The sequence below is a fragment of the Rhopalosiphum padi genome, chromosome 1, assembly GCF_020882245.1.
Source record: "Rhopalosiphum padi isolate XX-2018 chromosome 1, ASM2088224v1, whole genome shotgun sequence".
NCBI classification, from domain to species: Eukaryota; Metazoa; Arthropoda; class Insecta; order Hemiptera; family Aphididae; genus Rhopalosiphum; species Rhopalosiphum padi.
The window spans coordinates 61606282-61630405 of record NC_083597.1 but is presented as its reverse complement, the minus strand read 5'-3'; the positions used below and the strand labels follow the sequence as shown (position 1 = coordinate 61630405).

At 26.9% G+C, this 24124-nt stretch overlaps 5 protein-coding genes across 13 annotated transcripts; 2 read left to right on the top strand and 3 right to left on the bottom strand.

Moving 5' to 3' along the window:
* Nucleotides 1–55: 55 nt before the first annotated feature.
* Nucleotides 56–4877, bottom strand: LOC132917104 (gustatory and odorant receptor 24). 2 transcript variants are annotated; one of them, XM_060977669.1, is made up of 7 exons: nt 4586–4877; nt 2964–3211; nt 2656–2910; nt 1574–1855; nt 1395–1466; nt 485–574; nt 56–351 (listed from the first exon to the last, which is right to left on the bottom strand). In XM_060977669.1, the coding sequence occupies exons 1-7, from the start codon at nt 4746–4748 to the stop codon at nt 268–270; spliced, it is 1194 nt and encodes a 397-aa protein (XP_060833652.1). In that variant the 5' UTR covers nt 4749–4877; the 3' UTR covers nt 56–267. The 2 variants fall into 2 exon arrangements, 1 of the variants encoding a protein (XP_060833652.1); XR_009660243.1 differs by lacking the exon at nt 56–351 and having other exon boundaries at nt 542–574; nt 1552–1855.
* Nucleotides 4878–11584: 6707 nt separating this feature from the next.
* LOC132918634 (prenylcysteine oxidase 1-like) lies at nt 11585–14042 on the top strand. 3 transcript variants are annotated; one of them, XM_060980015.1, is made up of 6 exons: nt 11585–11815; nt 11941–12051; nt 12124–12333; nt 12392–12572; nt 12638–12849; nt 13189–14042. In XM_060980015.1, exons 2-6 carry the CDS (start codon nt 11976–11978, stop codon nt 13923–13925), a joined length of 1416 nt encoding a protein of 471 aa, XP_060835998.1. In that variant the 5' UTR covers nt 11585–11815; nt 11941–11975; the 3' UTR covers nt 13926–14042. The 3 variants fall into 3 exon arrangements, with proteins under 3 accessions (XP_060835998.1, XP_060835997.1, XP_060835999.1); XM_060980014.1 differs by having other exon boundaries at nt 11938–12051; XM_060980016.1 differs by lacking the exon at nt 11585–11815 and having other exon boundaries at nt 11832–11996.
* LOC132918635 (arginine/serine-rich coiled-coil protein 2-like) lies at nt 13944–17675 on the bottom strand. 6 transcript variants are annotated; one of them, XM_060980017.1, is made up of 7 exons: nt 17254–17675; nt 16740–16811; nt 15226–15416; nt 15021–15161; nt 14791–14933; nt 14315–14707; nt 13944–14254 (listed from the first exon to the last, which is right to left on the bottom strand). In XM_060980017.1, exons 1-7 carry the CDS (start codon nt 17317–17319, stop codon nt 14094–14096), a joined length of 1167 nt encoding a protein of 388 aa, XP_060836000.1. In that variant the 5' UTR covers nt 17320–17675; the 3' UTR covers nt 13944–14093. The 6 variants fall into 6 exon arrangements, with proteins under 6 accessions (XP_060836000.1, XP_060836001.1, XP_060836004.1 ...); XM_060980018.1 differs by having other exon boundaries at nt 15226–15413; XM_060980021.1 differs by lacking the exon at nt 17254–17675 and adding an exon at nt 16009–16084 and having other exon boundaries at nt 16740–16817.
* A 1169-nt stretch (nt 17676–18844) lies between these two features.
* On the top strand, nt 18845–21805 carry LOC132918638 (H/ACA ribonucleoprotein complex subunit 2-like protein). The gene is made up of 3 exons (XM_060980025.1): nt 18845–19002; nt 19104–19268; nt 21409–21805. The coding sequence occupies exons 2-3, from the start codon at nt 19130–19132 to the stop codon at nt 21711–21713; spliced, it is 444 nt and encodes a 147-aa protein (XP_060836008.1). The 5' UTR covers nt 18845–19002; nt 19104–19129; the 3' UTR covers nt 21714–21805.
* Nucleotides 21380–23574, bottom strand: LOC132918637 (Golgi SNAP receptor complex member 1). The gene is made up of 4 exons (XM_060980024.1): nt 23302–23574; nt 22525–22697; nt 22276–22472; nt 21380–22211 (listed from the first exon to the last, which is right to left on the bottom strand). The coding sequence occupies exons 1-4, from the start codon at nt 23324–23326 to the stop codon at nt 21902–21904; spliced, it is 705 nt and encodes a 234-aa protein (XP_060836007.1). The 5' UTR covers nt 23327–23574; the 3' UTR covers nt 21380–21901.
* Nucleotides 23575–24124: the final 550 nt, after the last annotated feature.

Below are 24124 nucleotides of genomic sequence, written 5' to 3'. Positions count from 1 at the left end.
TTAAACATATGCATTCATTTTGACTACAATAATAAAATACGTATAATAAATCCTCAGCCATCTATCAAAAAATGTAAATAATTTTAACTATCGCCGTGGAAGTTTTTAACAAAACACATAGGTCGTGTCTAATATTAAAATAATTATACTAATTAATTACTGATAAGTTTTAAATAAAATACTAATAAGTTAATACTTAATTATAAATATAATTATTCCATACGATAATTTATCATTTTTCAATAGTTTTACTTTAACCAATATATTTCAGCTAACTGATGTTGTATATTGTTTTGGAATTATTTGAGATTGAAATGCAACAACTAAGTTAAAAAATACAGCAAATATAAACTAAAAAAAAATATATTAATTTAATCAATTAAATTTTCTACTTTATATTATGCAATTAAATATTTTATTATAATATATAATAATGAACAAATGTAAAAAAACAAATACTTGCTTGTTGTATAAAGGTACTTACATTGAGAAAAAGTTCTCTATTAACGTCACAAAAACCACCAAAAGTAATATTCGTTCTACAAAGTTGGATCATTTCTAAAAAATCTTGTACCTGAAATAAATTATAAATACTTTTAATATATATCAAATATTTAATCAAAATTAAATCTATTTTGTGGGAATTATTATTAATTATTATATCGTTCCGGTCTACACTATTCTGCACTAATGGCGATTGGAATTCAGTGACATAGTTTCTTTGACTCTTGAAAAAAATTAATTTGCTTCTGTACAAATGTTCCTCTAAATCTTGCTGACTTTTAATAGAGTATAATTATAAAAATTGCAATACAAATTTAAGAAATGTCTACCCCCAACTTTTAAATTCTCTTAAAATTATATATCTTAAATCTATTATGGAACTTTTCAACTGCTTATTTTAATATATAACGATATTATAAGCCATTCTCTCCCCAGTTGTTTTCAATATTTTTATTTTTTACCTCAGACCAATTAAAAACTTTAGAATGGCGAACTATACGTGGACTACAAGCCAAATAATACAAACTATTAATTATAGCGTAGACCATTTCAAAGCTTTCATGAAACCATGAACTTGTACAAAACCATACTAGGGTCTTCCTTTAATGGAAGCCTAGTAGAAAAATTGGTGATTAAAACTTTAAAGTCAACTAAACCAAATGAATTCACACTATACATTTACCATAAAAAAATCTAATATTTGCATGTAATACACTATTGGAAGATTTCTTGCATCAATCAATTCACCGTCACATTTATTTTCACTTATTATCAAAATTTCTGATTGACCCTACAGATTAATCTTTAATCATTAAGACATATATCTTTATAAATAAAATAAAAAGTAATTAACTATTTATTTTAAAAACAGCTAAAGAAGCACGACTTACTTCTTTCTGTGTTTGTTCCATAAGACCACCCATTGTTGAATTTAGGATTTTCCACTGGAATTTTTTTCCCGCCTGGAATTTTTTTAAAAATAATTTTAAATTGGTAAGTATATAAAAGTTAAGTTGTATAAATGTAAATCAAACAATAGTACAATACTTTAGGTTAAGTATATAGGCACCTCCGAAAGAGCTATGTACGACGCTTCACTATACACCATAAGTATAGAATTTGTAAATACAAGTGGCACAATTATAACGGGAACAAGGTAGTTCTCAGGGCTTACAAGTGTCATGGTGAAATAAAACCAGAATACCGTACTACATATATATATGACAATTGCAATAGAACAATAAATTCCACCATGAACGATCCCAAAATCTGTTATAAGATTTGACATATAACACCAAAGTTCTGCGTGCTCTCTAAACCTAGTTGACGATCCTTTGGTTACTATTAGTTCCTGTTCAAAACAATATATCTAATTATTATAACTAGCTTGAGCGATAATGGTCCAGAAACCTTAATGATTAAACCCTACATCATCCTTAGACAAATAAATATATAACATTTGAAGCATTATTAATATTGTTATTTAAATCCGATCAATAAAACCATACTGTCCTGTATTTTTTTTTAACGATATTTAGATTACACTCAATGATGCACCTATACTTAATATATTTTATACTCCTTTGGCGCTCAATGTTAAACTCAAATATAACGAGCGATATACAAAACAATTTTTATTTCGTATTTTAAAGTTTAAAACCAATATATAAAAGATTTTTAACTAAAAAAAAAATTATAGTGTAATCACTTATCAAGCTGAAAAGGGGTATAGTTTATCTAAGTATTTGAAATTTATCTATTGGTATATTCTTATAATCGTTAAATCTTGTACGAGTCCATAGCTATTTATTCACCGATGATATTTAAAAAAATGTTTGAAGTCTAAATTAATATTTACAACCTTAAAAGTGAGTACTTGATATAATTTACTAACTTTATGAATTTTATATATTTTATAATTTTGTAAAAAAGATTTTATACCTACTAATATAGATAGGGTTAAGTGATTTAGCTTTAATTTTATCCTATTTTCCACTGTAATTGAGTGATGAAAACTACAGATGAACGTTAGTTCTATATTTCCTTGTTAGCTGTTATAAGAATGATTTTAGTCGGTTCATTTAAATAGTATTAAAAATTATACATTCTTATTATAGGCTAAGTATTACAATTAGATTATTAAGTTCTTACCATGATCCGCTGGTTTATGTCCTTGCTGACATTTCTAAATATGTGGCAGTTGATATAAAAATATCCAGTTGTTAGATTTATGATGCCAAATATAGCAATAAATAATATAGAATTAGTTACTTTCCACCCTTTAACAAATATCAAACTTGTTACTATATTGAATGTCATAAGAGCGGTTGGCAATATTGTTACAACCCATACTCGTTTGGTTATATTTAATTGAAAAGGTTTTCGCATACACAATTCAAATTTGTCCTGAAAAATAATTGCCGATGTTTGACTATTTTTGATCAATATTGAGTACAAACTTGAAAAATGCTCCATCGATTCCAATATTCAGATATATTTTTCATGTCGGTCCAAAAAATGGGAAATAAAAAGCAAATAAGTGCTAACGAAGATCCAGTAACTCTATGAAGTAAATTAAAAATAATTGTATCTGATTTGACGAAATATTTGTAATCCCCGTACAATTTATAAAATAACAAAATATTTAAGCATACAAAAATTGAAAAACTGTATAACATTATCCAAGAGAATAATTTAAACACTGGTCCTATAAAAAATACAAATTAATACAGTTTCATATATATATAAAGATAGATACAGAATATAGTCAATACTGTATAATAAGTACAATAAACAGCTATTATTTAATAAGATAAATAAATATTAGAATCAAATTTAAAATAAGTTAGTAAAACTACCTTCAGGCTACTTACATTTATTATTCAATTAATTTTAAATTCTGAACGTAGGGATAAATGTAGGTATTGATTTTACAAAGATGTGTGGTGTGTGTGTGTGTGTGCGTGTAGGTGTACACGATAGGTAGTCCAAGACAGCTTCGATTTTCAATGTTGAAGGTGGTTTTGTATGACAAATTGGATCATCTAGACATTTAGTCTATTGGTACTTTAGAGGTCGAAATTAAAAATCCTCAATACTTTTTTATAATCAAAAAAAATTTGAGGAAAAACGGGAATTTTCAAGCTAATCCAATATATATCATTATTAAAATAAATGTTTCGTAATCATGATTACCTTAAAACTTTTACGTATATTATTAATTATTATTATTGAATGTAGATTAATTTATTTTAAGATATTAGGTATCTACCTATTTATACAATGAACTTCTTCACATTGCTTTACGGTAAAGTGCAGGTATTGACTTAAAAGCTAATAATAATATGGCACGTCATAATGTCATATGTTATAAATTATAATAATTAAGTATTAAGAATGTACAATAGGTTAATTCAATGTTTTGGACACGAATTAAATCAATTTACCGTAATATTAATGATAAAATTAATTATTTTCAAAAAAACCATACCATGAAAAATGTACTTATTCAATTAAAATAAAGAATTAATAACTAATGACTTCAATAACTGCATAATATCAAAAAAACATTTCATGAAATATTACTTAGTGATATAGATCGCGATTATAGGGTAACGGTAACGGACCGTTTCCGCTTAGAATCATTTTTCATGTACAATGATATATTAATATATTATTGAATTCAAATTTAACACATCCATAAAAGTGTCCCACTGGAGACCAGACGCCTAATATACAGCAGAGCGGTGTATGTCCACCTTATTTATAACAAATAACAATGATGATTTAAATATAATTACGTTTCTATTTCTATTTCGACTAAGGTTTACGTTGATATGCTGTAATTATCACATAAATCTTTAGAAAATCTATAAGTAATAATATATTTTTAATTAATAAAAATAATTGAAGATTTGGTACCCGTGTAGTTATATACTTATTTATACTATTTTAAACAGTATTTAAATTTATTGACTAACACAGTTGTAAAGCTATTATTGCTTATAGATGTTAATATTTTAATATTTTATTTATCTGTATAAATTGTAATAAATAAATAATTTCATTTTTTTTACTATACCGCTTGTATTTGTAGTAAATGGCATTACTCCGAATAATTTTAATGCTACGATTATGGGTTTTAACTGTTTAAAATATGACCTTTTTCTTTTTGTTCGAATCATAATAATTGTTCTGATGTCAAGAATATAATTTTCCTGGTTGAATAATTCTTTTGGTAGCATTTTTATTTTTTAAAATTAAAATTTTAAATTTCAAGCACTATTAATAAATATGATGTAATAATATATATTGATTAAGAATAATATGACAATCATTCGCATTAAAAAAAAAAATAGTAAATGTATACTACGTGCAACTAACTCTATAAATAGGCTATAACTGCTGTCTGCTATTTAGTTTTAAAGGTCAGTAATGTGCATGTATCCAAATCGATTTTGAACTAAAATTATTAATCATATTGAAAAAGTTTGATTATATGTTTTCACTAAACAATTATTAACGTTATAATTGCATCGATTTCAGTTGGAGATAAGTCGTGTACGGCGTACATAAACCTATAAATTATCAGTTTATATCCTATAATACACTATACTTAGCCATATTTCAAACAAATTATATTTTTGATGAAATTTCCCTATTTATGAGTTATTTTGCTATAATTATTTACTAATCTGAATAATCTAGGTACAATAACTCCAATATTATTACTACTAAAAAATGAGTCTACTAATACTGAAACTAAAATATATATTTATTCCATTGGGACAATATTATACAATATAATTTATTGTACCTATATGTAGGGGTACGTAGCCCATATAAATACCCAATGGATAGATAAATATTTTGGGAATTTGTCCAACAATTATTTGACCTACAAAAAATATCAATAAATATTTTTATATTTTAGTTTTGAAAGTCATTATTTTTTTATAGTATTATTATTTTAAACAAGACTGTTCAATATTGACTGCAATATATAATTAAAAAGTGGTGTAATTTATATTAAAAGTTTTTATTTGTCATGTTAATTTTCTATGTATTCATTCAACTTATAGCTAATAATTTAGTTTTCCAAATAAAATTAGTTCAATATTTGCTGTTAATTACATTAAAAATTATTTTCTATATTTATCCAATATTTTATTTGTCAGGTATTTTCACTTTATTTATTAAGTGGTTATAGGTCCCGGTTTTTAATATAACATCTTCAATAATGTATTTCGGAACGGATAATTATCACAGAATTAATTTTCAATAATTATTAATTATTAATTTATGTTAAATACAATTTTAACTACATTGTTTGTACACCTAAGAACCACACATACCCCTACTATACTACCTATCATACCTATTATACCTACAATACATTTTTAATTTTTTTAGAATATTGGGTGATTTAAGAAAATTATAGATTTCGACCTTTTTAAGATCTAATATAGAATATTTAACACGAGGTAAAAAATACGTCACTCTTACTTTATTCAAATAATCTAAAAAAATTGTATCGTAAGTGTTGAAAGTATCAAGTGTCGTGTGACCCGTGTAGCGGCATTTTAATTTCTAATATCAATTTTTATTTTTAACATTTCTTCATCCATCAGGACCATACGATATCGTAGTGTACAGATATATTACTATATAAATATAGGATCTTAATATCTTTTCTATGATCATAACTCAGAAATCTTGAGACAGGAATACAAGATACTAGGAACGGTAGGAACAAAGTAGTAATCAGTAAACACTGAACTGCAGAATATGGTAAAAAAGTCCCAGGCCGTACGATCAAATAATGATAATCACAGTTTAAAATAAACGCTGTATACTAATTGAGTCCCAATATACGGCCTATATCTGAACGGGAGAAAAATAATATACTTATTGAATCCCGGGTACAAACGGCCCAAACGAGACATACACTAATTAAGTCCTGGTTAGGAAACTATATAGGATTATTTTGAGTAAAATATAATTTTATATAGTTTTATTCAGCCCCTCTAAACATTTACCAATTTATAAACATTTTGTTGAATGTATAATGCGATACATATATAAAAATTAGAAGTGTTCATATAATTAATACACGAAATTCTATAAAAGAAAAAGAAATCGGATATCAAATGCAGCTGTTGCAATCAAACACAATAATTAGATTTGAATATATACAATGCTTACCCCATATATTTTTACCGATATAAACAATGTTATTTTATCATTATCTATATTTATTTAATTATACACAAATTATTCATATTATATTATACCCCTACATTATTATATATTTATATTATAAAATATTTTTAAGAAAAAACATTTTTAACCATAACTTACTGTAGATTTTTTTTGTTACAGACAGTCCTAATCTGTAAAAATGGGAAGGAAAATGTTTTTTTTTTTTAATTTGACGTGACTCAGTTAGTATAAAACATGGATTCAATTAGTATTTATAATATTATACCTAAAATTTCACTGGACTCAATTGGTGTGGGTATACCCATAGGCGAAACTAGACACTTTTATTACGGCAGGCCAAATGAAAAATATAAAAAAAAATTCTATTGACAACTTTTATTTAAAAGTTTGTTTAATGTATTTATGTATAATGAATATTTCTTTACAATTTAAATATTTAATAATAAATAAAAATTTTAATAATTAATACATTTATTAAAGATATACAGAAATTATAATTTATTTATTTTTATTTTTTACTATTTAAATTATTATTAAAATGTCTATGGTTATATAATATTAAAAAAAACTACATATATATATTAAATTTTTTAATGATAGATTATATTTCTGTATAGGCAGTTTTAAAATTATTCCTAATTGTTTTCGTCTAAATTTGGTAATTTACACACTTTTCCTGTATCACGTGTTGATTATAAAATAAAAATGACGAAAATATTTAATTTTTCAATGAAATTATATGAACAGAAAAGCGATAAAATTGATAAACTATAACTATCGATAAGAAGAAATTCAAGAAACGATTATGATCGTTTTTTTTATATCTAAAAAAATAATCACTGACGAAAATAATATTGAACAAAATTAATTATTATCCAAGTTGTTACACACGGTCTTTATAACAGGTTTGTGACTTTAAAAATACATGTAAATTCAATATACAATAGATAATTGTTTTAAATAGCATTAAATGATAGCTTGACTTCTTGGACAATGAAAGTATTAAAGTACACGAAATAATGTAAATTACTTACAATGAGTAATTTGAAAAATTATAAATGCCCGGTCTTTTAAACAGCGATGCGACTAACGGGGATTAATAATAAATAAGTTATTTGGTGATGTATTAATGTGTATAATAATAATATGGTATTATATTTTAGATAATAATTAAAATATTTGGCTATTCTCTATCTATAAAAAAAAATATTCTAATTAATAAATACATCTCCATAATTTTGTAATGTTAAACGCAAGAATCTTGTGAACAACCGCTGTTTGCCGGTCAATGATACAAATATAAATTAATAGTAAAAGAAATAATATGAAAATATTAAAGTACGTATAATTGGCAACAACTTTATACGGGTATATCACCACGCGCCCACGCAAGACGCAACAAACATTACCGATGACTTGTTACGTAAAATTAACTACCTAATACTTGCTATAATATAAAAATAAACGTCAAATGTCTAAATTAAACGATAACTAATAAAACCGATTATTCGAGTACATAGACTATACAACTCCATATTTCCATAATCAATGTTAAAAATAAATGTTATTACTATATGTTCATATTGTGTAGTATGTACAATTTTTTAATTTAAGAAATTATATCAAGTCCACATATTCATACACTTCTAATAGGTACGAGCGGTATAATAATCGTTAGTAGCCAGTAGGTTACTACGAAACATTTAAACGAAAAATTTCACAAATTTTATATGCGAAAAATAAAGTTCTTAATTTTAAATAAATATACTATTAGTCATTTAAAAAAATATCACTTTATTATGTTATATTATAATCCTCATTTGTACCTATATAAATATAGTATATTAATATTAGTATATACTATACGATATTATAGTATTATACAAAACGTACAAATGTATACGTTTGCATACATACATATATTATTTAGTTCGTCTATGTGTATACCCTAAAACAAACCAGGATTCATTTCGTCATAAAAGGTTATACTGGGACTCGTATGCAGCCAAAATAAACAATATTATAAATTATTATAATAATATTAATAATTATACTTACTATACAAGCTGAATTATTTGGGTTCACCCGTACGCAGTTTTGAACTAAAATGTAATTATTTATAATACAATAGGTATAAACCATATTTTTTTTTTTACAAAAAAATTATAAAATCAAACAAATTCCAACTCTACGAGTAACCTTACGGCCTTACGACTCTTTCCAGGATGTCCCTCTCTTTCAAATTGAAAACCAGTTTTCACATTTATCCTGTAATTATCTCAACCTTAATTTTTCTAATTTCATAATCACCTATACCAATGGCTCAGTTTCGCCCTTATCAGCTGGAGATTCCTTCTATGTACCTGAACTGCACTTATTTAACCAACAATCTGCTCGCTCTATTATCTTCCTATACCACAGAGTATTATACTATTTACGAAGCCCTTTTACTTACTTCAAATGTTTCCCTTAATAATTATTTAAGTCTCCTACTCCACGACTTACGAGTATATTTAATTTACAATCCCAAGAATTTAATTTATTTAATTCTAAACTATCACCACTTGTTTTTCATATCAAATCATACCTTTATGGCTATATGGCTATATAAATTACCTAAACCAATCAAATTGTGTGATTCAACATTCAACTTATATTAGTCCCTCAGCACGTCAACATTCATGGTAACAAAGTGGCTGATAGCCGATAGGATAGCCAAATCTTTCTCTAACACAATTCACCCTTCCTTCGCTCAATCGCCTTATTAAACCGTTTTTATCCATATTTTACGTTGCTATACTTTCAAACACTGATTCAACTACTGGAATAACCTGTCAGCCAACATTGCTACCAAATACAAAAGTATTGTTCCCAAAATTCCTAATTAGCAAACCTGTTACAACAATTTAAATTTACCAAGATTTATTATTGTCTGTTTATTATTGTCACGTCTCCGCACGGATTATTCGCTTATATACAGAGAGTATTACGAAAGTAATACGAATTTTCTGGAAAATTAGATTTATTGAGCCAATTGGTACAAATGGTTAAAATTCTTCAAAATAGTCTCCCCCTGCATGAAGACGTTTTTGATGTCAGGCATGAGGCCCGCAACCCGGCGTTTCAATCACTTGAGCACCACCAGTCGGGCTCCTGCAGGTAAAATGCTGATGGAAAGCACTGGGAATTGGTGGAAAACATCCATGCTCATGTTACAAGGTTCCTGAAAGACATTTCAATCGATGAGTTCCAGGGTAATGCCTTCCATCCGTGCCAGAATCGTCTCCACAGGTGTATTGATACAGCTAGGAGAATGTTATTTTGAAGAATTTTAACCATTTGTACCAATCTAGCGTAGCCCGTTTTGCCCAAAAATGACCCTACCCGATTCGCCCGGGTACAAATTTTGTTTTTATATGATTCCCGTTTTTCCCAGAATAGTTTAGATTAATTTAAAATTAAGTTAGCAATAGTTCAGAAAATATTTTACCATCTGATCAAGATCGCTACAACCATATAGGTACTATGCGATGATTCAGATATAAACCGGCAAATGGTGACGGTGAGTACAACTTGTAAACAGAAAACAGATTTTACAGATCTGTAAACATATTTTATTATATATGGAAATTTTTATTATGAGGTAAATTTGATTTTTTGATGATAAGTTTTTATAAATATTGTGGACTAAATTTTAAATTTGTTAAATTTACCACTTTTGTGAAAAAAAATTTTTTGGAGAACTAAAAGTATTCCTCGTAGTGTGTTTTCTGTATAACGCTAAATGATACTTAAATATTTTAATAATTGCCAACTTAATTTTAAATTGGTCTAAACTACTCTAGGCGAAACGCGAATCATATAAAAACAAAATTTGGGCGAAACAGGGAAGGTCATTTTTGGACGAAACGGGTTCCGCCCGCCTCTGTAACCTCTCTCATTTTTACTCTTTACTAATTTGTTCCTCTTTGCATACCAAACGTATCATTTTGTTCAATTACTAAAATTACTTAATATCCCCCAACCTTTTCTCCGTGTTCAACATTAATTTTTTAGTTGTTATTAAAATGATTAGTAATTTCATATTGGAATCTGATTTCGTTATTTAATATTGTATTAGTGTTTTTGTTTTCTTTCTTACTTTCTATATGATCATAATTTTGTTTTACTAAACTAATTGTGGAGCTGTTATAGTCGCTGACTAAAAACTAATAAAAAATTAAATTAAATAAACCATAATTATTATAATTTCTCAACTTAGAAAAAAAAATCGTAAAGAAATTTATTAGTATCTTCAGAAATTTGGTGTATAAATAAGGCCTATTCCTTTTTACAATGGAACCTTTATTTATTAAACTTATATTTAACGAAACTATCCATAAAAAAATAAAAATATTTTATGGAACCATACAATTTTCATTTATAAACGTTTCTATTTAACGAATTAATTTTATGTTATTTTTCTACAACAAATCTATTCACTTGTATTGTGATTTGTTATATACAATTATTTATTAAGTAAAAACTTGTCAGTCAAGCATACAATGAGATTAGGTAGGTCATAGGTATACACGGTCGAGTACTCGAGTCAGTGCACCTCGTTAAATTGTATTACCTTTGATTAGATAATTTGGTACTTTTTATTATTATTTTTTTTTCGGTTTTTTTTTATTATTATATTATCTAAGATATATATTATATACATAATTATATTATTATATATAACTGATAAAGCTGTTCCCTTAAATTATATTATACATGATCTAAGGCTGTGTCACGAATTAAAATATATTTGCCCGGATAATTTAATTCGTGTCTGTAGCTGTGCCGATCAGTTATCATGTGTGGTTATCATGGTTAAAGATAAGACTTTCTCATAAAAAGTTGAGTTGTTATTAATATCAATTTTAATTGGAAAACACTTACTAAGTAAATAATAAGTTTACTGTAATACTGTATAGGTTGTGTATAATCGTTTAACACAGTTCAAATTTTGAAATTTGAAATTCCAGTTTAATCGTACGTCCATTGATCAATACCGAAACTCAACGAAAAAAAAAACAATTCTACTTTAGTTGTTATTTAAAATGTAAACATTATTAATTAATATATATTATGTTAATTAGTTAACGAATGTATTCGTATTTTCTCTGTTTAAAAAAATGTAATTGTTATTAATTTAATCGTTCAATATTGTTCCATGAATTCAAGTAGCTATTCAATTCGGCCAAAGGCCCAAAGCCAACAAAATGAAATACTTGATGGAAATGGTAATATGGTTCTTAACTTTATTAAAATGTTCCTACCAATCGGATTTTAATATTGGTAGGTTATTTATTTAGTTAAAGTTGAATGCTTAATATATATTGTTATTTGTTATAATTTTTTATTTCATAGCAATAATTGGTGGTGGCATAGGTGGAACATCTTGTGCATATTTTTTAAAAGAAATATTTAAGGATATGGTTAATTTAGATATATATGAGGGGAATAAGGTTGGTGGAAGACTAGCCACAGTAATTATGAAAGATGGCAATGAATATGAGACTGGTGGATCAGTCATACACCAGAGAAACAAATATATGTCTAATTTTGTAAGCAATTTAGGTAAGTTGTCCTATACATTTTTTTCAGTTCAAACTGTAACTAATTTTATTTAAATCAGGACTTCAAAAACGTAAATCAGTATTTAAAAATGAACGACTTGGTTTGCACAATGGAAAAGATTTTGATTTTATAGAGAACGACAACTATTTTGTAAATTTAATGAATATTTTATGGCGATATGGTTACAGCATTAAACGTTTGCAAGAATTTGTTAATAATATGCTTGACAAGTTTGAAAGGTCAGAAAATTAGCAACAATATATAAAAATCTCTTAAATATTAAAAAAGATTGTTCTGTTTTTAGAATTTATGAACTACAGACCAATGGTTTCAGTTTTGATTCGACATATGACTTACTAACAGCAATGGATCCTTCATTTGTCAACTATCTTAATATATCAGTGAAAGATGCATACTTGAAAGAGGAACATTTTTCTGAGTCTTTAATCACTGAACTTGTACAGGCGTCCCTTAGAGTGAATTATGGACAAAATACCAATGTTCATGAATTTGTTGGTAAGAATTTGTAAGCAAAACTAATTTTTAAATGCATATAATCAAATTAAGTTATCTTTACCTTATTTAAATTATTTGTATGTAAAATTTGACATAACATATTTCTGAAAAAATTATAGTTAAAATAAATTCACAAATGATCATAAAAAGGTTTATATTAACTTAGAAAAAATAGTTCATTTAGATTTAAGTTTTCAATATATATTATAGACTCAATAGCTATAATAGGTTATGTATATTTTATTTTTCATATTATAATAGTATAAAACCTTTAATATTAATATAAAAATATAAGATATCATATCTTGCAATATGCTAATATTTATAATTTTAATATAGGATCAGTTTCTATGGCAGGAATGGATGGATCATTATGGTCAGTAAAAGGAGGTAATAAAAGAGTTGTAGAAAAACTACTTGAAAAATCCAAAGCACATTTAATACCTGAATATGTGGTCCAAATAACTAGAAACAATGATTCATATACATTGCTAACTAATTTTAAAAAAAAGGCAACTTACGATTATGTTGTATTTGCTGCACCTCTCGCAGAAAATCAAAAAGTACCAATCACTTTTTCTAATATGCCATTGGCATTGAATAAAGTCGGTAAATACCACCAAACAGTAAGTACATTGGTGGTTGGTGAGATGAAAAGAACAAGATTTTCTACCATCTCTGATGATCTTTTACCAATTACTATTATATCAAACAACGAAAATGAGTTTTTCAATTCAATCAGTAATGTTGAAGGAGTCAATGAAACTGGCAGTTTAAACGTTTGGAAAATATTTTCTCAACAACCACTTTCCAACAATCAAATAGACTATTTATTTGAAAATGTTAGTGATGTTAAAGTTGTAGATTGGTTAGCATATCCTCATTATAGCGTTCCAACAGAATCACAGAGTTTTCACATAGCTGATCGACTTTATCACATAAATGCCATTGAATGGACAGCAAGTGCTATGGAAATGAGTTGTATTGGTGCAAAGAATGTAGCACTCTTAATCAAGAAACACTTTTATAGCAAAGAACTAAATGAAACAACAAAACGGTCTCATATGGAACTATAATAAATTTAGAGGCTAATATAATATCAACAACAAAAATTATGTTATGTATTTAAATAAAACATAAATTATAAGTGTAAAATATACAAAAGATTCCAGATTTAGAAACCTAAAATTAAATACTAATAGTGTGGTTTCAATGTACAATGTTTAAATGTTTAATGATAAGATCTACCGCTGTTGAAATGTACCGAATCCAAGACCCAACCCTCGATGAGTATGTGTTGCCATGCGAGCGACTTCATATTGACTTTCCATTGAGTTAAACATTTCTTCTTGTTTTTTAATAATGTCTTTCGATTGTCCTTGTTGAGATGATTGATTATCAACACCTACAAGATAAAAATTAATTTGTTAAAAAAAAAAAAATCTAGTTTGTTACAATAAACTACCTATCCCATTATCTTTGATGCCCATTAGCCTTTTGAATTTGGCAGTAACTTTACCATCTTGATCCCCAAATTTTGTGGACTGCCAAATGGTTGCAGTCTTATTGTTAGTTATTACAGGTGGCTTGGTCTCTTCAATTTGTTTAACAACCTCATTGTTTTGTTTATTTCCCCATAAAAGTTTGCGTTTTTGAATCTGTTCAGCATATTTATTAGGATTTACAGCTACTGGATTGTAATAAGATGGTAACTCTATTCCTGTTTGAACTTTAACTTTTTCAACTTGTGCTTCCATAGATTTTTGTAGTAACAGTTGAGGAGTGACTGTTGTAGTTGATGGCAATATTGAATTTCCAACTGTTGGAACTTTTAATTCAATACCCAATTTATCTAAAACTAAATTATAATCATTAATATAATAACTTTTCTTAATTTAAATTTTTTTAAATAAAATTAAACTAAAGAACTACTTTACTTACTTTGCCGTTTATTATTAGCCTTCTTTTCTAAGAAATAATTATGTGACGACGTATATGTTTCTTTACTTTTAGACCGACTGTGTTTATTGTGATTCTTTGTTTCATGTCTATAATGAGGACTGGATCTCCTGCTATTACCATTTCTTTATCAAAAACAAAAAAATAATAGTAAATATAGTATAAAGGTTCTAAACTCTTAATAAATATTATATTATTTATAATAATAATACCTTTCACTTCGGCTACGTGATCGACGTGATCGTTTTTTGTTACGGCTATGACTACGAGATCGTCGAGAACGTTTTCTACCACAACTGCGACTTCTTGACCGACGAGAATGCTTTTTAGTATGACGGTCCCTTGATTTATTTCTAATTTTTATATAATAACAATAATATATTGAATTTAAAATAAATAAGGAAAAAAAAATTATACCTTCTATGACGATTATGACTTTTTTTTTCTTCATCAGAACTACTTATTTTTGTATCACTATGATTTCCATGTTTGCTGGTATGGCGTGATCTCGAAGTTTGCGATATAGAAGTAGGAGATGATGCCGAACTAGAAGGTGATGTTTGACTTTTAAGTGGAGGTGATTTGGTTGAGCTATGGTTTGATTCCTGCTGAAAATATAGAACTAAATTAATTATTAGATAAATAAAGTATTAACATTTTTTTATCATATTAAATATATTTGTGTTTTATTATCAGTCAATTATGTTTTAACATGTAAATATTATATAATTGATGAGATATTTTCAAATATAATTTAATAATTAAAAATATGAATGTCAAAAAAAAAAGTAAGATTGTCAATATCGCCATTTTAAATTAATAATTAAGACCTAACAGTTAATGATAAATAAAAAAATATACCTTCTTCAAGGCCACAGCTCACAGAGAATGACGTCTAGCGGGAAAGGGTTTACCTGATTGTTTTTGTTATTACTCACCAATGCGAATGTACAGTATTGATAATCAGCCGCATTCAATATTCCTCTTCAAGCGGCGCAAACAATCAGTGGCAAGAGACTCTCCCACAGTCGATTGACTACTCGTGGACTATTTTATATATAATTTCAGAACAATTTCGTGTTAATATTGGTTTTAACCGGAATTTACTTTTTTTTTAGAATTGAATTAGGTACATTAATTAGCTTACTTAATTTTTTTTTTTTTTTTTGTATAGCCTACTTCAAAATATGTTTTACCCACCTTCAGTTTTGGTAATATGAATTTAACCAGGACGACTTGTGTAATCATACTGAATGGCTGGTCTCTTTAATAAAATCTTCAGAATGAAAACAAAAATATCATTATGAGGATTTAGTGGAATTAAAATGTACGAAATTAAGATATGTAACTAATAATCTTTTAATTGTTTAATTAATCTTCGTGAGCCAAAACAACATTATTATCATAAAAATGAAAAATACATTATTAAATACTATATTTTTAATATATTAGTACCACTACCTAAACTATATTCTTAATAAGTTGTATTATTATGAGGAAATGAAAGTTTGAAACTTTATTATGATGAACAGGAGAGATGTATCTAAATACTATTAATTTTGAATAAAGTTGTGTATGTTAACAAATAATATGTCTTATGGATGTAGTAATAACTACTTAAAATGAAAAAATAATCATGCCATTTATTCTTATTCTGAATTTTAAAAAAAAAAATCTAGAAAATTTAACTATATAAATAGACACCATTAAATATTATATTTTTCTAAGTCTGTCCAGAAATAACTGATTTAAATGACAAATCATACACACTTAAAATCTAAAATATATATTCTTCATAATATTAAGGTTAAGTATAAGTAATCATTTAAATGTTATGATATAGAAATGCATTTACCTAATGAACTTAAAAGTAATTTAAATGTCCTTAGCTAACATTAATCAAAATAGATTAATGTTGTACTTATCCATACCTCACTCATATCCATGGTAACTTGTTCATAATTTGCATCGGCTTCCATTCCATTAGTTCTGGTAAGTTTAGTCTAAAAATATTTAATAGAAGGTGTGATATAAATTTAATTAGGCATGTGTAGATAAATTTGAGTGAGTTATTAATTTAATGATTTAATTTTTTATTTCTAAAACTATTAATAATACCTTCTTTCATGGTTGTAAGTAATAAACAAGTAGAATAATCAATATTATTTAAAATACTCAATGTAAAAAATTCTTCACAATAAAGACGCAGTTAGCTGCTGATTGATAAATGATAATATTAAGCACATACCTATATTATGTAAATCACCATTTAAGTCACAATTATGGGTAATTAATTATAGCCTATAGGTGTAGCTGTGTAAGTAAATATATAATATGACCATGAAGTAAATTAGTTTACATCTTATTAATAATATTATAACACTCGACGTCAAGATTTATGAAAGCGTGACCAAGTGGTAGATTATAAACACAAAATGAACTTACAGTGACTTCTCTTCGGGGACTCGAACTGTTGTCGTCGTCACTGGCGTAGTTGCACAGACTTTCCATTTTAAGTGGTATTCGTTGTTCGATCGTCCGTTGTCCGTCACTTTTCAGACGAAATTTAAAAAACAAAGAAACAATGGAAATATTAATCGACTGACTTCTAGATCGATCTCAGACCATCGCCTTAACGATGAAAGTCACAAGACGGAACATAGACGACGATCCGTGTGAACGAAAATAACAAAGAAATTTAACTGATTCGTTAATAGACACTGACGAAAACAGGAAAATCGTTGAGTAACGATTTGAGAATAACTAATAACGTAATAAGTATACACTATGCCACTATGCGACATGAAAACTCGCAAGTCCTAAGTCAATTCCCTTCTCCCGCTCTCCACGTCCACGCCTAATGGCTTTGGCTCAAGTTTAGTCGCAACACGGATCGACAAAATGGCGTCGCCCTTTGTTGACTCCGCCCACCGTCATATGTTTCATTTTCCATGGTCACACTGTACGATTCATAAACTTGAAACTTTTAGCATAGCCATATAAACATCTCTTTATATGTATTATGTATAATGTATATGACTTTTAGTACTTGATCCGTTCTATTTCTATGCTTGTCTTATATTAAATAATATAAATAATAAATTAATAAATATAGTATATTCAATATTGTACGGACTAAGATATATCTTGGTCCGTAGTATTCTACTATTGGTTAAATATATATATAATAAATAACATGATAAACTATAGATCTAATTTGTCATGATAAATAATAATACTAGTGTATTGTTATATTCTGTGGTATAAGGTATAACAGTATCTTAAATTGTGAGCCCGACGTCTGTACAATACAGAGTATGGATAATTTTATATTTTATTGTATTATTATATTATATTTACATTGAGATTTAAAATACACTTAAATCGTGTATACAACCACGTAAACTTACTTTTTTAATAATCAGCTGTAAATAGTTAATGTAATGTTTATCCACCACGGAAAAGATTGGCTTTGCCTTTACTCTTTTAGTACTACTCCTACTATTAAATTATTAGCGGCTTGTGTGCCTCAATTTCGGGCGTCACATCTTACAGTACACAATACAGTTTTACCACAGAATAGATTAATTCTATTAAATTTAATACTAATTATATTAAATTATTTATTCTGTGATTGTACAACTATAGTAAAGATCTTTTCATAAATTATACTCAATAATCTCTATTTTATGGTAATATCTAAAAGCTTAATCATTAGTAGTATATTATTATACAAGAAGGATTAAGACCATAGTAAGTTTATAGCCTTATAACAGTTTTAAGTCCATGATTAAGACTAATAGTACATAATATAGTACATACCACAGATATAGATAATAATTATAATAATATATTTTAATAATTTATTATCTATATCTGTGGTACATACTATTAATTTATTGTTCTGTGTTATATTTACTCTATGGGTTCTTGAGGTTCTTACTTCTTCCCTCTTTCTTTTATAGGCTTATGTGATTATATTAATTTCTATTTCCTATGCCATGAATATCTGTGTTAGTGGTTAATACCTATAGGGTTATATGATTGTTCTGTGGTTATAATACATCGATAATATATATTATCATTTCTGGTTCTTGATCTTATCAATTATTCAATTTACCCACGACCCACGTGCGCCAAGAGAAGACGGGATCAAAACAAATAACCTTAAACAGTATTCATACTTCATAGCAGGTATTCATTATTTATACATTCGTTAAACACTAAACATTTCAATACTGTATTTAAAGTATAAACATTAAACAGTAAATACCAAATTTATCATTTTTTCAAAGGCAAACGGTTAACGCACAATTTTATTATGACGGAAGACACGAGTTTAGTCGATTCGACCAACAAAAAAATTCCGTATTCCACGAGAATCAAATACCTCAATGAAATTGCTAAGCCTCTTGCAACCAAGGCGCTTACAAAAAAGATTTATAAACTCGTTAAGAAAGGTTTGTACCACTAATAATAATAATAAAATCTAGATTTTGTAGATAATCTAACTTTATAACATAATTTATATACTACTCACAGTCGATCATTAATCTATAATAGTCGTAACTTCATTAATCCCTTCTAGCTTCCATTTAAAAACGAACCGAAACGATTATTTTATTTACTCAATAATACCAAAGCATTCTCATATAAAACTATAGCTTCATTACCTACATATATATATTATATACGGTCTTAAGAAAACATAATACGAGTACAACATGTCTTTGTTTTTTATAAATATGGAAAAGATATGCTTAACTTGATTAATTTAATAGCATTAGTTTTTATATTAAAGTGTGTTGTAAGTATAATAACATTTTAATATTCTAATATTAATAGTATGTTCATATTTTAGCATACCAATCAATAACTCACTTTAAAATAATAATAATAAAAAAAAAAATGAGAGAACAGATACAATATTCTTAATTTACAATGGATCATTTTACTGTATCTAATATTAAAACTAATAATACTGGTGATAATCAATTGTTTATCAACATGAATTCTGCTGAATGAAGATTTGTTATATAGTACATTTTACTTTCCATTAGCACTAAAACAAATTTTAAGAATTTTACATGTAATGATATTGACAAAGATTTGATCATTTTTAGTTGGGCTAGTATTTTGCTTGATAAAATTACTGTAGTGCATTTTGCCATTTCACATTAAATGTGACTTGATTATAGCACGCTGTTAGGCGGTTTTTGATCAGGGTTACTCATAATAGTACATAAATGAGGTAGGAAATTTAAAATTATTATATTTACAGAACTATTTTTTATTATTATAAATTTACAAACATTTTATTTGAGCAGAAACCATCACTTTGTGCACTCTTATCGAATCACATTTGATTTTAAACACACTATAGTTAGAAGTTTAGTAAATATTATAAGCTATAAAGTCTATTTTAATATGATAATATATTTATATTTCTTTAATACGTTTATATTATTGGTTATCTCATTTGATATTAATTTCTAAATTTTACTTATATTTATAATTTAGAATGTTTTACTTACCTAAAAAAGTATAATTGACAATACAACATTTAATATGGCAACAACAAAAATAAATTATGATATAAAAGAATTTAAAAAGTTGTTTTTATCATACATGCAGACATACATTACATACATTTGTACAAATTTTCCATGTATTTATTTTGTACATAGCCGGAAAACTGCATTTTATCAAGTTTTTAAGCTAATTGGCAAAGTATGGCTATTTGTAAAATATTAAACATACAATATTAAGAAATATATATTATTTTTTTTTATAAAATAACTTATTTTATTTTTGGATGTTTCCAATTGTATAATACCATTTTTAACTGCTGTCATCTTTGAGATCTTGGCTAGTAACTTGTACAGAGTGATCCATTCAAGTGTATATATTAGTTACCTCAAAAAGTTCTATGTTAAAAATATTTTTTTTTTAACTATTTTGAATGATAACATACATATTTAAAATCATATTCCAGAAATAGACCAGAATATTGTTTGGAGTTTTTCAGTGTTTAAAAATTGAATTTTAAAAGAGTAGCCAATTAATAAATTGTGATTTTTTTAATAAAACAAAGTTTAAAATTTTAACCAAACGTGTCGCGGAAAGTACTAATATTAAATGACACAATATTTACAAAAATTAATAGGTATTCTTATTTTTTTTTTTATTTTGGGTTACAAGTATGAAAAATTTTAATAATATGTCACCATAATAAAGGTTGAGAAACACTGATTTAGACGATTGAAGTAAAGTGATACAGAGATACCCCATATAGCATTAATCTATTACTCGGTTCATATAAACATTAATAAACTAATAACTGCAAAAAATGTAATTTTGGTCAGATCTGTGAAATGGTTCAAAATACGTTTGATTATTGAAATAGTGTAATAAATAATGTTTTTGTGGGTAAACTAGTGAAAATGAATTAATACCTGAAAGTTTAAAATAGTGAAATTATTTATAAATTACTATATAATTAACTATAAATTTACTTATTAATTTTTTTAGTGAGCAGTTTATTTAAATTACAGAATAATTAATAAATAAATAATGATTAACAGTGTATTTTTATTATAGCACATAAAGAAAAGACTTATTTAAGAGTTGGCCTGAAAGAAGTGCAACGAAGAATCCGAAGAGGCGAAACGGGCTTGGTAATTTTTGCTGGCGATGTTTCACCAATTGATATCATGAGCCATATGCCTGGTGTATGTGAAACAAAAAATCTGCCATACTGTTATGTGCCGTCGCGCGAAGATTTGGGTTCATTACTGGGTGTTAAAAGATCTGCAGTCATGGTACTTATTAGAAAGCATGAAAATTATACAGATATATATGATGAATGTCAAAGCGAGATCAAAGCTCTGCCCTATGATTTTTAGACCACTAGGTTTATATATCAATTTTTATTAACTAAGAATAATGTTACAATTAACTATAATTAAAACAAAATATATTATACAAGTAAAATAAATTTCTTTGTAATTATTTAAAAACAAAATTCGTATTAATACCCATGTATATATAATATATATATATATATATATTAACCACCAATTTGAAAATCTTCCTAATGAAAAGTGTACAAGAGTATTATAAAAGTACATATAACAACAACTCCTCCAACTATTAAAGAATCACGTTTTTTACGCATGTTAATTTTTTGTACTAGGGTGTTGAGAGCAGGAAATCTACTTGATAAATCGTGAAGTCTAGATTGTAAACGTTTAAAATGATGCCGTTGCGACACTAAGTGTTCCCTAGTTTCCATTGCAATTGCAATCTGATCTGATACTAAACGGTCTGAATTACGTACATGTTCATGCTCTTTAACATACAAATCCATACGCCTGTTTTTTGTTCCAGAATTCTTGTAGCCACTGAAAAATAAAATTATCTAATAAGAAATTTATTCAGGTTTGTATGTATGAAATATGCATTTACTCAATGTCCTGCCGAACACTATGCAGCAAATCTTCCCTTTCCCTTCGAGCTCTAACATTAGATTGTATTTTTTGAAACTCTTTAGTATAATCTTGTAAAATATCTCTGTGGCGCTGTACAGTATGCATGTTTTGTGAAACTGTAGATTGTTCTCCATTGGAATTCCATTCGCCCATTTTTTCATTGACTGTATTAAGCTAAAAACCCAAAGACAAATGATTGTGTACATTTGTATAGAGGGAGTTTTACCTTAGACAGCAGCTCTTCAATTTCAGATGTGGCAGTTTCAAATCGATCATCAGACAACAACAACTGTGATTCATCGTCACTATACATCATAGGATTATTAGTACTTATTTTACTTAATGATACTAACATGGAGTCAATTTCTGTTTCCAGCCTTCTAGCCTGTTTTCTCAAATCTGTAAATAATAACAAATGTCAATTAAAAATGATATTATTTTTTATAGGAATTTTGTTCTTGGATTATGGTAGCTATTTAAAAACAACATTTTCCACATTTGACAACGATTAAAATGTGTAGTATGGGCATTTTTTAATTAAAATAATCCATCAAAGTTCAATTACTCAGACAGGAGCGACACTTTGAAATAAAAATACTTAATAAAGTTAATACTAACTGCACACTTTCTAAGTCTTATACATTAAAAAATAAAAGTTATGTATTGTTACATAAATAAAATAAAACTGAAGGAATGTGAAGTTTTACTGCAGTACATTTGTGATAATAGTATAGTAGGTATATATTTTTATTATTTATTTAGAAATATAACATATTATATCCAAAACATTTTTAGCAATACTTTCCTGAAAATATTGTATAAACAAATTAATGGATGATCGAGTTGATACATACTTAAATGCCCCCCCAATAAAAAATATCTGACAGCATCATTGTACTCAGACAATGTTCTGTGTCGTTCAAATACTAAAAAAAATCTTCTATATAATCCAAACGTTATGAATGAAATCCCAGAAGATAAATATTAAATAGTAGTATTGTACCTTCCCATGATGGCGACGAAGCCATGTTTTGACACTTGGGCACAGCGAGCGACGATTTTGAGGCGTATTTAACTTGTCATCCGATCAAAAGACCGGACCTTGTAGTAAGATAACAAAAACGATAATGCACCAAGTTTAAGAGATGCGTCGTAAACTCAACACTCATAACTCATATGAAAATCGAAAAATTATGACGGACCGTTGATTGTGTCATCATGATATAAACATAGAAAAAATATATATAAGAATATAATATTGCTATATTTTTACTTCTATTCTTGATTACAGATAAGATAATCTATAATCACACAACTCCTCTTACTAGGTGGTGGTTACTGATAACGAAGAGATGAAGCATTTATTTTGTTCTCTGATTTAAGGAATAGCCAATAGGTGTGTTTTTTTATGTGATTTGTGCACAGATTATATAGATGGAACTTTATTATTTATATATTCTGTGGGTTTATGTCGCAAAAGGGCCCCTGACCACGAATTAAGTTATATTAGTATAATATCTTAATTCGTGCCACTGACTTTAACATTGGTTATGACTACTTTGTTATCAATAGTTACGATATCTTGTTCTTGTTTCCTGTTTCCTTATCTTGTCAATTTATTTGAATTTCGAATTGCTAACTTTGAAAGTTATAACCATGAAAATTAGAGAATAATGTCCATGGACTCATGGTTACAACATTGATATATTAATATTAATTACATATCTTGTTGTTATCTAGATACCACAGATATATATAATTAATATATATATATCTATGCTAAGTACTCAGTTATTTACTGTAGGTACTTATTTTATTTCATACTT

Excerpts from the sequence above, each read along its gene's own strand:
- LOC132917104 (XM_060977669.1), bottom strand. The coding sequence starts at position 4,748 with ATGCTACCAAAAGAATTATTCAACCAGGAAAATTATATTCTTGACATC. Across the intron at positions 2,911-2,963 it reads ATCGATGGAGCATTTTTCAA|GACAAATTTGAATTGTGTAT; the intron begins GTTTGTACTCAA and ends ATTATTTTTCAG. Across the intron at positions 1,856-2,655 it reads ACATAAACCAGCGGATCATG|GAACTAATAGTAACCAAAGG; the intron begins GTAAGAACTTAA and ends TGTTTTGAACAG.
- LOC132918634 (XM_060980015.1), top strand. The coding sequence starts at position 11,976 with ATGAAATACTTGATGGAAATGGTAATATGGTTCTTAACTTTATTAAAA. Across the intron at positions 12,334-12,391 it reads TAATTTTGTAAGCAATTTAG|GACTTCAAAAACGTAAATCA; the intron begins GTAAGTTGTCCT and ends TATTTAAATCAG. Across the intron at positions 12,573-12,637 it reads ATGCTTGACAAGTTTGAAAG|AATTTATGAACTACAGACCA; the intron begins GTCAGAAAATTA and ends TTCTGTTTTTAG.
- LOC132918635 (XM_060980017.1), bottom strand. The coding sequence starts at position 17,319 with ATGGAAAGTCTGTGCAACTACGCCAGTGACGACGACAACAGTTCGAGT. Across the intron at positions 15,417-16,739 it reads TTACCATGGATATGAGTGAG|CAGGAATCAAACCATAGCTC; the intron begins GTATGGATAAGT and ends CTATATTTTCAG. Across the intron at positions 14,255-14,314 it reads CATCAAAGATAATGGGATAG|GTGTTGATAATCAATCATCT; the intron begins GTAGTTTATTGT and ends TTTATCTTGTAG.
- LOC132918638 (XM_060980025.1), top strand. The coding sequence starts at position 19,130 with ATGACGGAAGACACGAGTTTAGTCGATTCGACCAACAAAAAAATTCCG. Across the intron at positions 19,269-21,408 it reads TTATAAACTCGTTAAGAAAG|CACATAAAGAAAAGACTTAT; the intron begins GTTTGTACCACT and ends TTTTTATTATAG.
- LOC132918637 (XM_060980024.1), bottom strand. The coding sequence starts at position 23,326 with ATGGCTTCGTCGCCATCATGGGAAG. Across the intron at positions 22,698-23,301 it reads TTCGTCGCCATCATGGGAAG|ATTTGAGAAAACAGGCTAGA; the intron begins GTACAATACTAC and ends TATTATTTACAG. Across the intron at positions 22,473-22,524 it reads TTGAAGAGCTGCTGTCTAAG|CTTAATACAGTCAATGAAAA; the intron begins GTAAAACTCCCT and ends TTGGGTTTTTAG.